Source organism: Myodes glareolus, chromosome 11 (assembly GCF_982192425.1).
Source record: "Myodes glareolus chromosome 11, mMyoGla1.1, whole genome shotgun sequence".
Taxonomy (NCBI): domain Eukaryota; kingdom Metazoa; phylum Chordata; class Mammalia; order Rodentia; family Cricetidae; genus Myodes; species Myodes glareolus.
This window is the reverse complement of record NC_142036.1, coordinates 15,055,737-15,072,345: the sequence shown is the minus strand read 5'-3', so window position 1 is coordinate 15,072,345 and position 16,609 is coordinate 15,055,737. Positions and strand designations below refer to the sequence as shown.

Genomic DNA, 16,609 nt, shown 5'->3' with positions numbered 1-16,609 from the left:
CGAAGATGAGCTGTGTGTGTTCTACATGAGAACGACAGGGTGAGGTGCCATGGTGATCTAATACAGCTTGTTTCTTATCTCTATTCTAAAAAGAGTTTAAATTGAAATAATAATAAATTGCATTAATAATATAGAAGAATTTAAAGAAATATTTTAAATTTTTATTGCATTTAAGAAAATATTTTAGATTTATTTATTTTATATTATGTATATAAGGGTTTTTGCATGCAAGTTCATGTATGTACACATGTGTGTACACCATGCGTGTTCCTGATGCCAGGTGAGGTCAGAATAAGGAGGTGGTTAAGATTCCCCAGGAACCGGAGTTACAGATTGTTTGAATTGTTTGAAGTCACCATGCGAGCGACCATGTGAGCAATAGGAACTGAACTCAGGTCTCTCACAAGAGCAGCTGATGGTCTCAACTGCTGTGCCATCCCTCCAGCCTGTCTTCTATTTACATATATTTACATATATTTTGCATGTGTTTGTCACAGTGTGCATGTGGAGGTCAGTGGAGAATTTGCAGTTTGTTTTTGCCCCTGGAATTGAACTCGGGTTGTTAGGTTTGGCGCAGGCGCCTTATTCCGAGTCACCTGCTGGACCTAAGAAGCATTTCTGACGGCTTTACAGTAGAACTAACTCAAAACCCAGGCTGTAAGTCTGAACTCTTGTTTTTAGCATCTACGGTTACTTATATGCAGGATCTCCTCTTGCTTTTATTGACTGATGATGGAGATGTCTTATTACCTCATCTGTTACAAAGAGAATTAAAAAGTGCTGGAAGATCGCTTAGTGAGTAAGCGCACGGACTGCTCTTCCAGAGGTTCCCAGCGCTCCCATGGCAGCTCACAGCCATCTGTAACTCCAACACCTTCTTCTGACTTCTGAGGGCTAAACATGAATGTGGTGTACATAATACATCCAGGCAAAACTCCCATACACATAACATACAATTTTGAAAATGTGTATAAGAAACCCAACATTGTGTTAATGGGAATATTTAACCTATCATCCTCATAGTGATATTTAGTCTGTTTCTGTGTAAAAACTGAGGAGTCACATGATTTAATTACAGTACTAGTGCTAGGAAACACCAGGTCACTTGATCAGTCACATGTCCAACCTTGAAACAGTGACTTAGCTGAACTCCTCTAAATGCCTTTCAGAGTTGACCGTGATGGCAAATGCTATACTGGGGTCCTTTGTGGTTTGGGATGGAATTCGACTACAGAGGCCCCTATACTGCCAGAACATGACATTGAGCTGGCCTTTGATGTGTGCTTCAACGTGGAGGACATCGTTGAGGTACGTATGGCATAGTCGTGGATAGCAATTCTCTGCTGCTTGCTTTTGCACCCATGTGACTTAGCATCTGCCACACTGCTTTTCGTGGAGATGTGCTTGCCTGCTTCCCACGTGGGCTGTACCAGCGTGTGCGGCTTCTTGATGCCCTCTGGGCTCTCATTTGCGTAGACTCAGTGTGGTCCCCTCCTGCTAGTACACACAGGGAGATAAAGAAACAAGCCCTACCCCCCACCTGGCCTTGTTGTTGCAGGCTGGGTGCCATTTTCCCGGAGAGCAGCTGTCAGCGGCTCTGTGGCACCACCACACCAACTGGCTGTGCCTGTGCAGCCAGGATCAGCTTTTAGAGTATGCCCAGCAAGTATGAAAAAATTTTGTTTTTCTTTTTTTTTGTTTCATATTTCCTTATTCTAGTAATTCATGTCTTTTTGCATTTTATAAAATACCTGAAAACTGACCCTTCTCTAAAATTCCCTTAAGAAATGCCACTCCAGAGCGCCTTTCCTTCTCAGAAGTGCCCGGTGTAGCTGAGGGCAGGGAAGGAAGGAGCTGCTTTCTCACGCCATCCTGAGTCCTGGAGCAGAAGTGAGCAGCTGGCCAGTGCCCTCTGCATAGATGGCTCTTTTTTTTTTTTTAAAGATTTTTATTTATTATGTATACAGTGTTCTGTCTGCATGTATGCCTACTCACCAGAAGAGGGCACCAGATCTCATTACAGATGGTTGTGAGCCACCATGTGGTTGCTGGGAATTGAACTCAGGACCTCAGGAAGAGCAGTCAGTGCTCTTAACCACTGAGCCATCTCTCCAGCCCCATAGATGGTTCTTGTATGGCTGTTAAATATCAACTGTGTCTTTACATGAAGAGGCTTCCGAGAACTGGAGGGATGGCTCAGTTGTGGGAGCCCTTGATGCCCTTAAAATGGTTCCTTTAATCACAGACTTAATTGGAAAATGGAAAACAAGTATTGTAGAAGCAAATGGGCCACATGTGAGTCTGGGTCAGCACAGGTCTGTGGGTGTGCACCAGAGGTGCTGTCTATGAAGGAAAGATTGGTTTTGCAAAAGTTACTGGCAAGACCATGAAGAAAAGATGCATGCTAGGTGAAGATACTTATTACATGCTTGATTGCACCCACAGTACATTAGCAGCTCTTATATTCACTAGTAAAACACGCAACCACGTAAAATGTGATGGAAATGAACACAGGAGAAGCTGTCCAACCCACTTCATAAGGAAAATGCAGATGGGGAGCCTCACAACCAGACTGCACTCCCCAGCCCTCAGTGCTGACCGTGACAGCGGGGGAGGCAAGGGCCAGCGAGAGGTCTTAGTTCTCTGTGTGGACTGCAGAGGGGCTGCCCTTTGGAGGTCAGGTCTCTTTCCAGATTAAACTTACGACCATGCCATTCCACCCAGTAAGCCGACCCCAGGACGCTGAGCAGCTGCTGCTCTCCTGCCCCAGGAGTCAGGATAGTGTGACTCGGCGCTCCGCCCTTCCCTGCCCTCATGCAGTGCTCAGCGGTACCAGCGAGCTTCTGAGTGGCGTTTCTCAGGGCATTTTTTAGAGAAGGGTCAGTTGTGAATTTTTATAAAATGCATACAGACATGAGTCACTTGAATAAGGAAATATGAAAAGAAAAAGCAAACATTTTTAATTTTTATCAGACCCAAAAGCTGAAAGAAGTGAAAAATGTGTGTCCTCAGAGAGTCTGTGTGAGTGTCAGCAGCTTCATTCATAACTGCTGCTGTTAGTAATGTCTTTTGACAGGGGAGTGTATAAGCACGCTGTAGTAATATGACAGAACAGTATTTGACAGTTAAAAGAAATGAGTGATTCATACAAGAGTATGAATAAAATCCTACAAGCATTTACTATAGGAATTGGGGTGCATCTGTGTGGACCTGCTAGGAAGACATCTGTACAAGAAGCAGATGCGTGGTTGCTAGGAGATAGGGAACTGAATAAATGCACTGGGAGCATCTAGGATCTTGAAGACAAAAGGGATGAAGGTAGAGGACATGGCTGTGCACTTGCCCACCTCCAGGTGTCTCCAGATAGTGGGCTTTTATTGTATGACACACACCCCACACAGGGTGTCAGGGCTCCCAGCATGGGATAGTCTGTGGAAGGAACAGCGGGCATAGCCGTGGCAAGTGTCACACGTACTTATGTTGAGGAGTAAAGAGAGAAGGAACCTGGGGAAGAAAAGAAGAGAGGAAAAGGAGGCTCCATCTGAACACTGCCCTGTAGTTGGCAGCTTTGAGGGTTAGGGAGGCACAAGCCAGAGGGCCTGAAGGCGTTTTCAATATTATTGGGGTGACTATATAAAGGAATGGATTTGGGGACCGTGGTTGTTACTAAACGGGAATTAAAAGTGGGCAAGAAAGGCTAGTGTGACTTCTGGGGTACTGGATTAGAGCCAGAGATGCCAGAGTGGATTCAAGGTTAGCTAGTGCCGTAGGGCAGCTGGGTACGGAAACAGTTCCAGGCCAGTGTGTAATGTGCAGCTCTGGGAGGGCTGCCGAGAAGCAGCTCCTCTGGGGCAAAGAGCACAGCTGACACTCAGCACGTGGTTTCGAATGGGATTGCCCAGGTTGGATTTCTCCTTGAAGAAACTTCTTTCTCTAGGAAGGGAGCAGGAATTGTCGGTGCCCATAACATCTTATAGCCCAGGAAGGAAGCATATGAAGCACACAGGGTAGGAACATCCAAGGATATAGGAGCCAGCGAGAGGGCTGAAACTGTGTTGAGCAACGAAGTACATGTATTGAATTATAACCCGGAATATAAAATATCCACATGTCTAGGTAGAGAAATAGACAACTGGGAGAAAAATAGTTAGCTCTTATAAAGTTCCTGGGAGTTGAGGTGGGCATGTGGATCTCTGAGGACAGGCAAGCCTGATGAGCCAGGAGTAGGGAAGAAGGTTTGTTACAGCCAGGAGCCCTGCAGTCTTCAGCCCAGCTGCCTCGGCCACTCCCCTCTGGAGAATAACAACCTCAAATCAGGGAACATGCTACAAAATACCCAACCAGAATACCTCCAAATTACTGAAGTCTTATAAAGCAAGAAAAGGCTGGGGAGCCATCTTACACCAGAGAAGACATGGGAAGTTGAGTGTGGTTCTTGGGCCTGGGTCCTGGAGAAGAAATGAAATGCTAATAGAAAATGGGTCTAATCCACATCCATGCCAGCATCTCAGCTGTAACAAATGTGAGAATGACTGGATGTAGGCTGATGGGTCCTGTCTGTTCTCTGCCATTTCTGTCGTTTTACCAGACTCTAAACTTGACTGATGCGAGTCGCAGAACACAGCTTTGAATGCTGCGACCTGTTTACTGTGGGATGAAATACAGCGGTATGTAGCCACATAGTCTGTCACTGTTCCTTTACAGATTAACATTCTCAGGGCTGCTATCAACAAGCTAGTGTGTGATGGACCAAATGGATCCAAGTATCTTGGGCCTGAAAGAATTGCACAGTTACAGGAGAATGCACGTCAGAAACTTCTAGGGTAAGTTATGTGGTGCCATACTGTTAAGGTATACTAGGCAACATACAGCCTGTGTGTGTGTGTGTGTGTGTGTGTGTGTGTGTGTGTGTGTTGTTGTTGTTGTTGTTGTGTGGATATTTTAAGTTATTTAGGAGATATGACAGATAAATTACTTAAGTGGGATTCCAGTGCTGAGGCACCTCTGGAGGTACTGGGTGTCATGTCTATGTGTCTGGGACTCAGACAAGGTAGAATAATCATCATCCATATGACCTTTAAGGAAATCATGGTAAAGAAATTATTTTATGTAGCAGGGCAGGACACGGGGACCACAGAGTGGTGCGATATCCCCATCGCTAGTTAAAGTTTGGGGCCCAGGGGAGAGAAGTGGAGTCTGTGCCTTGGAGACTAGGTGGTCCTTCGACCACTCCTCCCTTGTACCTTTCACCTCTCACTGGCAGCTCCATTCACAACCAGAGTTCAGAGGTCAAGGGGTGTACATTAGCGCCCTCAGTGGGCTACCTCTGCCTCCCAAGTGCTGGGATTATAGAAATGTGCCACCATACCGTCTAGTTTTTGTATTCTCTCTCCCCCTCTCTCTACCCCCCCCCCCGTCTGTGTGTATATGTCAAGCTTGAATTGAGGTTTATTATACATAAATTACTTATAAATATATGCCCATGGGACCAGCATCCAGGTTATGAACAATGAGTATTGGTGATCTCCTGTGGCTTCCCTATGGCACTGTTACCCACACCCAACATGCAGCCTCAGTCTGTGAGTTCATATATTAGCTTTGTCATGTTGGTAAGAGATGTCCTCCTCCTCCTCCTCTGGCTCTTACACTCTTTCCACCTCCTCTTCTGAGGGGAGAGATTTGATGGAGACGTCCCATTTAGGACTGAAGGTCCCTCTCACATTCTCTGTGTAGTGTCTGGCTCTGGGTCTCTGTATTTGTTCATCTGCTGCAGGAGGAAGCTTCTCTGATGATGGCTGAACAAGGCACTGATCTATGAGTATAGCGGAATCATTTTACCACTACATCCCCCAATTTTTAGGCCAGTGTTACTTGGTTTTCCCCTAGGTCCCTGGGTTATCTAGTCTCCAGTTCTTGGTCTCCCAAGCAGTGTCAGATAGGGGTTACATCTTTTGGAGTGGGCTTAAGTCAGATAAGTTATTGGTTGGTTCCTCCCACAAACTTTGTGCCACCATTGTCCTAGTGTATCTTGCAGGCAGGATACCACGGAAAACTAAGGGTTTGTGACTGGTTTGGGTTTGTTACTCTTTTGATAGTGTGCAAAGTACCTTTCTATACCAAAGATGCTGGAACACAGGGTGAAGGCTTTATGTAGGCACCAGCTCAACAGCTCCATGTTCAATATAGCTGTTGTGTTCAGCAGTGGAGTCTTGATATCAGATTGTGGAGAGCAACCTATAGTCTTGGCAACAGTCTGGATTGTTTGGGGACTCCCATGAGGCCCCTTTGGCCAACAACTCAATTAGGTGTAACCCAATCCTGGTATTGGAAACTTCGTTGTGTAACAAGAGATGGCCATTCTGTCTCCCCCATTATTTGGTGATTTTATTTAGATTGACTTCATATATGTACATATTTTAAGAAGTTTCTACTAAATTAGGTTTCCATACTACCTGTCAAATGCTTCTTGATTTTAGCTGTCTCTCTTCATATTCCCTCCCAGTCCCTACTTGATCCTCCTATTCTGGCTCCGCCTTCCAACCATATCTATTTGTATTTCCCTTTCCTAACAAGATGTGTCTGTCCCTCCAGTCCCTTACTCTATACCTTTCCTCTCTAGTTCTGTGGATTGTTACTTTGTCATCGTTGACTTAACAGCTAATACCTACATGTAAGCAAGTGCATACCATATTCATCTTTCTGATTCTGGGATACTCAGGCTGATTTTTTTTCTACTTCCATCCACTTGCCTGCAAGTTTCATGAGTCTCACTGTCTTGCTGAGGCTACCTAGTAAGTTTGAAACCAGCCATCATTTGTCTTCCCATCTGTGTCCTTTGGCTGTGTCTACTGGCCAGAGTCTGCCTCCCAGGGCCACATCGGCGTCAGTGGTTGGTCAGTCTGCACAGAAAGCCTTGCTAGAATGGGACAGTGTTCTAGTGAATTTGGGAATTGACATTCATTGTGTGTGTGTGTGTGTGTGTGTGTGTGTGTGTGTGTGTGTGTGTGTGTGTGTGTGTTTTCAAGACAGGGTTTCTCTGTGTAGCCCTGCCTGTCCTGGAACTCACTCTGTAGACCAGGCTGGCCTTGAACTCACAGAGATCCTACTGCCTCTGCCTCCCTAGTGCTGGGATTAATGACATACTCCACCACCTGGCAGAAATTTGCCATGTTAATAGTAAAGCAGGACTATTAGATGGTCTTTCATTTCTTTCTTGTATGTGTGCATGTTCATGTGCATGAGTGTGCCATGGTGTGAGTGGGGCATGGTGTATGTGTGCGTCGTGGTGTGCATGTGAAAATCAGAGCATGGCCTCAATTATTGATACTCATCTTCCATCTTGTTCGAGGCAGAATCTCTTGTTGGCCCTGCATATGCCAGGCTTGAGTGCTCAGTGTAGGTGTGCTAGATTACAGATGTAAACCCATTGCATGCAGCTTTATGTGTGTCCAGAGGATTTCAAATCCAGTTTGCATGCTTGCATGGCAAGTGCTTTATCCACCGAGGCATCTTCCCTGGCCCTCTTTCCTCTTCTAACTCTGCTTTAGTTTTTAGTAAGCAAATCCTGGACTTTTGTATAATTATTTTTAAGTGTGTTAGTTCCTTGATGATACTGTGAATAAAAGTTTTAATTATGATTTGTTCATTTCTTAAAAGTGATTACACATGAATCTCTTACTTGTGATCTTCTTAACATGACTGGTTAGTTTTAGTAGGTTTTCAAGATTTTCTATGTGCAAGTTCATTATCATTATTGTGAAATACCTCTTTTTGTCTCCAGCGTTAGTAGTGTTTTAAGGTCTATTTTGTTTGATGCTAATACAGTTATTCTTGCTCCCCTGGGCTGATATTTTCATGGTGTAACCTTCTATTCTATTTGTAACCTAAAATTGCTTTTAAAAACTTAATCTGTTTTTTTAATCACTTAAGTTTCTTCATTGACAGTTTGATAAAATGTATAGTAGTTCTGTTTACCCTCGCCATCCGCTCACACTTGTACACCACTGCAGCCATGTCTCCCCACCCCACCCTGGAGCCATATTTATGCTTGTTTTGTGACCCAGTGATTTTAATCGGGGCTTTTTGTGTGACTATACATTTGGAACTGTCCGTTGAGTACACAGCTGAAAACAGCGGCTGCCCTGTAGGGGTAGGGCCGATGACCCCTCCAAGATCGCGTGAGATTGACTGTTGACAGCTTCATCTTTGCAAGCCCAGTACAGTCGGCTGCCACTGCTGTGGGATCACGCTGGAGAGCTGTGTCACGCCCTGGAGATTTGACAGCTCTTCTCCCTGGTTTCCCGCTCTCTGCGGAAAGATCCACTCTTTCTGTTCCCTCTTCCAAGTATTTTCCGAGCCTTAGAAGGTAGTGGTGTAGATGTGGTGCTTCAGGAAGGGCACTCATCTCTACCTGTTTCTGCTCATGAAGACGTTACATTGCATACATTTTTGTACACATGCATTGCACGCTGTCTTAGAGCAGTGGCCCATTCATACAGCTACTGCTCTGCTCGCGTGATCATTTTTCTTCAGTCTTTTTCCTCACTGTCTTTCAGATTGTATCTTTTCACATCATATTTGATTTTTTAAAAGTAACATCTGGGGAATTTCCATTTCAATTATTTTGCTTATTGCTTATAGTATTTCTATTTTTATATTTCTATTTTATATATTTTTATAAAGTTTTCCATTTTAAGGTTGATGTATTGTTTTTTCTCTGTACAGTTTCTATTTTATTGCCGTCATGCTTTAAGCCTTTCAATGTAGTGTGCTGTGATTCTGGGTATGTATGTCATGCCTGCTTTGAAGTCTGTGTACTGATCCCTCATCTGCATCTGCTCACTGAGCCTCTATCCCTGCTCTTTCTTCCTGAATAGAGTCACATGATCCTGTCTCCTGATTGGCGTTTTTGTTGTTGAAAATTTGAAAATTTTAGGTAGTATATATAATAATCTCCCTAAAGTCTATTGTGTTCTATTTGTTCATTTTTAAATGAACTATACATTAAAATATTATCATAACTATATACATTTTGACATTTTGAAAATCTATCACAGTTCTAATTTTGGGATATTTGTAGACTTTAAACACACATACACATTTTTAAAAAAAGATTATTCTGCTATTTTTTTAGTGCTAATGAATAATTAAAATAATTTGCTGGATATGGTGGCACATATATAATCCCAGCTTGAGAGACTGCTGAGGCAGGGGATCAGAAGTTTGAGACCAGCTTGGACTAGATAGTAAATCTGAAACCATCCTTTAGCTACAAAGCAAAATTAGCCAACAGTAAAACCTTTGATTTGCTTTTTAAAAATTGTAGCTTGTTCTGCCGGTTGAAGCCTCGAGAGAAGATTATTCCTAAATGGCATGAAAAACCCTATGAGTGGAACCAGGTATGTGGGTGCCGGATGCCTGGAGGGACAACCTGCTGCTGAGTGAGGGGAAAGCACCTGGGAAGGCATGGGCTCAGACCCAGGACAAGAATCTCCAGGCAAAGTAGATGGCTAGACAGCTGTTTCTGAGTGCCGTCGTCTGCTCAGCTGTTGGAGGAGGAAGCTTGGGAAGGGACCTGCATCACTTGGTAGTGTTGAAAGTCGCTTTATCACGCCTGCCATGTGGGGTGACATGGTGGCTGGGCGTCCTGTGTCTGCCAGACTGTTAGAGCAATGCATAGCAGGAGACTGGCTCAGAAACTGTGACACGCCTCCCGGTTCTGGGGACTGGACTTCTGAGCTGTTGTGCCCCAGGGTCGAATCTGGTGCCTCTGTGGGGATAGCTGCCTTGCTGTGTGCTTCCACAGCACAAAGACCCCAGTGAGCTCCGTGGTGTCTTTTACAAGGGTGCTGACCCCAGTGTCCTCTTCCTCTCGCTCTAGTCACTCTAGAGACTCCACCTCCTGGTCCTGTCACCCTACAGACCAGTTCCAGGACAGAAGTCAGCTGTGCAGCAGGTGTGGCCCCTCATGTCCCTACCATCTCTGCTCTGCAAGCTTTAGAAGGCGGAGTGGGTTGTTTGAGGCTGGGGAGCAGAAGAGAGTTGTCAGCTTCAGCCCTAGGGCCAGGGACGCCTCTGATCTGGGCAGGGCTTTCCTTGTCCTTTGGTCACTCTGTGCCCCTCAGGATGTTTTGTTTCTACTCTGAGATCAAGGTTTTCCCATTTCAACACATTCTGCCTCTCCATGTTCCTCTGAGTGGCTTCTCCCTGTGACTTCTTCAGGGGTCACTGCACCAGCTCAGTTTCAGATTTCTGCATGCAGCCCCAAGTTTGTCAAGTAGGGCCTGGCAAGTTGGCACAATAATGGGAAACAATTGAAAGTAGAGATGTATTTGAAAGTAGTGTGCTTGAGAAAATATTTTTAAATAAGTATACCAGTCACTACTCCCACATGCAGAGTGTATGGGAGATTTCTCAGTAAAGGTTTTCTATTTACCCTATTATTAAACATCAGTTTTTAAAATGTATGATCAGGGCCAAGGGCCAGCAAAATGGTTTAGCTTGATGACCCCTTGCAGCCACATGGTGGAAGGAGAGAACCAGCTGTCACAGGTTGTCCTCAGACCTCACACACATGCTGTGGCGCATGCGTGCATACCTGCGCACTTGTGCATGTATGCACATACACACACAAATAAATGAGATTTAAAACCCTTGCAATGCCTATTCGAATGGATGGTCAGTGTGTCATGTGAATTATGAAAATGAAGAAGCAACTGCAGATTGTTTTGTAAAATGGAAAAAATAATTTTATCTCACATGTCTACATCTGTGTGCACATAATTTTATGAATTTGGTGTCTAGGCAGATCTCACCAAGATCCTGACGTGGTTCTCTTCTCTGTCCTCCCAGGTGAATCCAAAGCTGGTCATGGAGCAGGCTGATGAAGGCAGCCAAGGGAAGAACACTTTCCTGTACCAGCTCCACAGGCCTGTCGTGCTCAGTCCCTGACTGACTGGGGCCTGCATGCCTGTGGGCGGTGGCTGAGGTCAGCTAGAGGCTCCCCTGCAGCCCCCCCCCGTTCTGCCACACCCCAGGGGCTTCTCCATATCACCACTATCACCACTTTTGCTCAGAGTGGAGAGTGGGGTTTCTGTTTGGCTGTGGAAAATTGGAAAGTCTAGTCTCTTCTAGAATGGGGTCATGGTATTAAATACTCTGGAAAGCGTGGTTCTGAAAGAAGATTTTGTTTTGTGTAAAAGCTGTATTCTGCTTAAAATGTATACGGGTACTTCTGAGTAGGTTCCAGAATGTGCCTGTAAGCCTGTCCTGTCACAGGCTTAACTTGGGGTGCTGGAGGGAGCCAGACTGATGGCTTAACTATGGGGTACCACATGGACCCCCCACCCCCAAATACGTGTGGATGTGTGTGTGTGTGTGTGTCTAAAAACTATGTGACATTTTCTAATTTTTTTTCCGTCATGAAAATATGTGGTTTTTGTATATTTAGGACTTGTAGTGAAGTTAAGCCTCTGGAGATGAGAGCTGTGGCCTGGCAACTGGCATAGCTGGGGAAGCAATAAAGCATTAAACACTGTTTCTGTTTCTGATAGTTTTTGTCAGAGGACATATTATTTTCTTAGTTGGCGTTCTTTTGCTGTGAAGAGATACCGTGACCATAGCAACTCTTATAAGAAAGAGCATTTAATTGGGGACTTGCTTTACCATTTCAGAGGTTTAGTCAATCATTGAGGGGAGCATGGTGTATGCCTGGCATGTTGCTGGAGATGCAGCTGAGAGAGAGCTACATCCTTATTTGTAGGCAGAGAGAGCAATCTGGATCTGACTTGGGCTTTTGAAACCCCTGAGCCCTCCCCCAGTGACAGCTTCCTGCAAGGCCACACCTCCTGATCCCCCAGTCCTTCCCAAGCAGCACCATCCCTGATGACTCAGCATTCAAATGTATGAGCCTATGGGGGCATCTTATTCAGACCACCACAATTATGTATTTCATTTGGTAAAGAGATCACAGATATCTCTCAGAGGATGCACGTGTACGTTGGAAGCATCTGTTGCCGTTTTCTGTGACACAGAAGGACGACAGTGGCAGAGGCAGCTGCGATGCTCATGCTGTAATTACAGCACATGGGCCGAGGCAGAAGGCAAGAGGGCCAGGCTTAGCAAATGCTTGCCTGAGAACAAAAAGCCAAAATCAACCTACCAGACCGCCAAGAACTACCCAGGGCGGTGAGCGGCTTGGGGAATGCTGGTGTTCAGCTGTGCAGGGAAACTTAGAAAAGTCTGTGGATGTGTACACGGATGCTGAGATGGGGTAGCCCATGCCAGTTGCTCTGCGGTGTAAATGGAGACTATGCTTTCATTCCCAGCCACCCAGACCCTATTAATCTGTGTATCACCATGGAGCTGTGGCCTACTAGTAAGGTTCTGGAATCTTTCTCCTTTGGCAGCTACATGGTGTCTTCCTGACTCTGCCTTCTTTCTCCCTGCATTCAGTTTAATTTTCCCTCCTAGCTCTATTCTGCCCTGTCGTAGACCAAAGCAGCTTCTTTATTAACCAGTAGTAATAAAGCATATTCACAGCACACAGAGGGGAGTCCCACATCACTGCACAGAACTGAAGTGCAGGTAAAGGGAAGGGCTGGAGTTGGACCAGCACAGGGGACAGAAGAACAAGATCTGAACAGGAGATCTGGAACCTGCTTGGTGCTGCTCAGGGAACTATCCTGACTTCCCAGCACACACTCACAGTGATGGGCCTGCTGCCTTTGAAGTCAAGGGTGTTTTCTTGTCTCCAGAGAACCTACAGCAAGTATCTGAGCCAGCCAGTATCTGCCTTGAGGGACGGTTTCTCTTTCCAAGAGAGCCACTGTGAAATGAAACCTGTGAGAATGTCATGGAGTAGGAAGCCAGCCTGGAACACAGTGATGTGAAAGCTGCTTCCTGTGAAGGCCATCAGCTTGGGAAGCTCAGTGCAGATGGCTACAACTCGGCAGCATCGCACAGCAAATGTGCCAGAGACTCCTGGGCCGCAGCAAGTGGTGTGAGCCCTGCTGCAGGGTATGTGGTGCTAACGCCCGTGTAAGTGTGTCGGGAGTGATTAACTTACACGATGACACAGACGAGCAGGACACTGAGGCTGCCGCTGTCTTTGGTTCAGGATCTCTCATTGGTTCCTAACAAATGCCAGAGAGCAGAGAGGGAAAAGAATAAAATCACAGCCTGCATTCTCCCTGCTAGTAGCTCAGGTGGCTGCACAGAGTGCACCTGGTGACGTGCCAGTCTCCTTGGTAGGGAAACGTGCCCACTTTGTTTGCATGTATATACAATTGATTTCTTCCTTTTATGATTTGTTACATTGTTTTGTGTATGTACGCACATGTGCCACAGTGCACCTGTGGAGGTCAGTTCCTTCCACCATGTGGCTTCTGGGACTGGAACTCAGCATGTCAGGTTTGACAGCAAGTGCCTGTACCCGCTGAGCCGTCTCTGTAGCCTTCTTTCCCTTTTCCTTTTCTGTAACTGAATCTTCCTCACTCCCCCCTTTACAACTTTCTACTTGTATTAACATTTCAGTTTATCTAGTTATCTTTGCCCCTTTCTTTTGTTATACTGTAGTGATTGTATTTGGTGGCTGTTGTATTTATGCATCTTGGTTGGTTGGTTTGTTGGTATCGGTTGTTTTCTTCCTGGGCGGTGCTGGAAGCGAGCCTTGTGCCTCAGGTGTTTTAGACAGATGCTCACCCACTGAGCCATACTTTCTGACAGGCTGAGAGAAGTTGCAGAGCCATAACTTGATCCACTCAAACACTGGTGGCTACTTCAACTTGAAGAACAATGAAGAGGAAAGTCGCCATCTCACCGCCTGGCCCCAGCAAGGCATGGTCAGGGGACCTGAAGTCCTGCTTCTTGCCATCCACCCTCATACAACCGTAGAGAGGAACACCCGTGGTCTCTCCCCCTAGACGGACCTCAGCGTGCACAGGCTGCTTCTGGGCCCTCTCAGACCACACATTGCTGACAAGACTAGAAGAGTAGCCATGGATGGTACTCCCCAAAGAATCTCACACTTCAAACCTACCCTCATGGATTTTCAGAGGTTCTCCACTTCTGTTGGACCTACGGAGCAAGTGCATCATGGAGACTTTGTCATGGTATGCACTGTGCCACAACCTAACCACAGTCACACCCTCGAGAAGACGGCTCCCCAAGAAAGCCCTTCCATAACATTGAGAGAGCTTGCCATCCTGACATAGACAGATTTCAACATAGAAACAGGTATGGAAAAGGACAACATGAATCCTTTGAATATTCATAATTATCTAGTGTGTGATTGCAAAGATATTGAAATGCTGGGCAAGTATTCAGAAGAAAGATTTTATTAAAACTTATTTTTTAATATGATCAAAATAGCTAAATGAGTCAGGGTGGTTGGTGGCACAAGCCATTAATCCCAGCACTCAGGAGTCAGAGGAAGGCAAATCTCTGTGAGTTTGGGGGCAGCCTGGTCTACAAAACTAGTTCCAGAACAGCAGAGCTGTTGGTTGCACAGACAACCCCTGTCACAAAAAATCAAAAAGGAAAAAAAAATAGGTAAATGAATTAGGAAGTACAGGATATGAGAGAGCAATTAAAGAGTCTGGGAAAGGCTGTTCATGTCGGACATGAGCAGCTCCGTCAGTGAGAAGACTGTGGAAAGCCAGTAGGCCAGAGCAGCCAGAAGAATGAGTACCAAGCCTGAAGGCAAGCTGGTGAAGCCTCAGCGTTCAGATTATAATAGGAATGAACAGCACGCATGGTCCTTGAGACATCACTGAAAGACTAAGTGCACATAGAATAGGAGGGACGAGGAGTTATAGATGTAAAGATATTAGGAAACCCATTTGATAAAATAATAGAAAATTTCCTAAGTGTTGGGGAAGATGTAGACACCTCAAATAGACATGTCAAAGACAGAAACAAAAAACAAAAAAACAATAAAAACATTAAAAATTACAGCCAACATATAGGCTACTGTATCCAGTAAGGATGTTTTTCAAAATCAAAGGATAAATAAAGATCTTCCACAAAAAATATAAGCCAGTGGAATTCACACATAAAAGATACTAAAGGACTTCTACACCTAGAAGAGAGAACAAGATAAGTATAATCATGAGAATATTAGAAAGGACGTCACTTAGAAGAGTAGGCAAGCAAACATGGATTAGGAAAGCTTTAACTCAGTAAGTCACTAAAGGAGAAGGAAGCAACCATAGGCAGAGATGCACTCTCACCCCAGTGTGAATGTCTCAATTCTCCATTCAGAAGACACAGAACCAGTAATGTGCCATTTGAAAAAACCTCACTGGCAAGTGGATGAGACAGTTCTGTGGTGTGTGTGTGTGTGTGTGTGTGTGTGTGAGTAAGTGTAAGAGTATTTGCCTTGTAAGCCTGATGACCTGAGTTTGATCCCTGATACTCAGGGTAGAGGAAGAAAATTGACTCCCCAAAACCATCCTCTGACCTCCACATGTGCCACAGGGTATGTGCACTTCACCCACATGTCACACACAAAATGAGGTTTTTAAAAGAAACCTCACTGTTGACAACATAGACTGGAAGTGAAAGGGTATAAAATGATATTCCAATCTGAAAACACTCATATCCCGTAGACATAGAGGAAATTAGAAGAAGCAAAAGTCACATAATGATAAATATCAACCAAGAATGTATGCCAGGTGTAAATATATATGCATCAAACCCCTGAGAAGCAGATTTAATGAAGCAAACTACTGACCAAAAAGGAAGAGATGGGCCCCCCAAACAGTAACAACAAACAGCTCACTAATAGATCTGTTATCCACACAATCCAAATGTAGAGGTCAGGTTACACTGTAGACGGCTACACACTGCTTCATCTAGTAGCTACAGAATATGCATGCCTTTTATCAAATAGAGTTTTTCTCCAATGAGCTAAAGCTAGCATTTAACAGCAACAAATGAGAAGTTTCTTTCTGTCATGGGGCTAGAAAGACAACTCAGTGGTTAAGAGCATGTACTGGTCCTGCAGATGACTAGGGTTTTCTTTCTGCTCCCACACTGGATAGCTCACAGTGACTAGCTCCAGGGCACCTGACATCCCCCTGTGGACATTACCCCCATAGACACATAAAAAAATTAGAAGTTACTTGTATCTTACCAGATATAATTTGATTAAATTAGAAATCAACAGAAAGAACTTGAAATGATTCAAATACATGGAGATTGAATAGTATACTTTTGAAAAACTGTGTCATTGAAGAAATTGGGTATGGAGTTGAAAAATTGCTAGAATCAAGCGAAAATGGAAACATAATATGCCGGAAACCTGTGGGATACAGCAAAATCAGTATTGAGAGGAAAGTTTATGGTTTTGCATGCCTACATTGGAAAAATACATCTTGGGGGAGGGGAGTTGGAGAGATAGCTCAGTATGTAAAGGCTCTGGCTGCTAAGGCTGATGATCTGAGTCCAGTTCCCAGGATCCACCTGTGTTCCATGGCTTGTTGAGTACACACACACACACCATAACAAAATCCTGGGGCCGGAGAGACTGTTCAAGTCAGCACTGGCTGCTCTCGCAAAGGCCCTTGGCTTGGTTCCCAGCACCCTCATGGTAGCCCACAACTGTCTT

The 16,609-nt window shown here is 44.9% G+C and overlaps 1 protein-coding gene across 1 annotated transcript in view; it reads left to right on the top strand.

Moving 5' to 3' along the window:
- Positions 1-11,536, top strand: part of Tdrd9 (tudor domain containing 9) — a 104,969-nt gene extending 93,433 nt beyond the window's left edge. Inside the window, exons 33-36 of the mRNA XM_048431405.3 lie at positions 1,170-1,308; positions 4,705-4,823; positions 9,326-9,398; positions 10,852-11,536. Of these exons, the coding sequence (XP_048287362.3) occupies positions 1,170-1,308; positions 4,705-4,823; positions 9,326-9,398; positions 10,852-10,950 (430 nt within the window). The 3' untranslated portion in view covers positions 10,951-11,536. The remainder of the gene's footprint in view (positions 1-1,169; positions 1,309-4,704; positions 4,824-9,325; positions 9,399-10,851) is intronic.
- Positions 11,537-16,609: the final 5,073 nt, after the last annotated feature.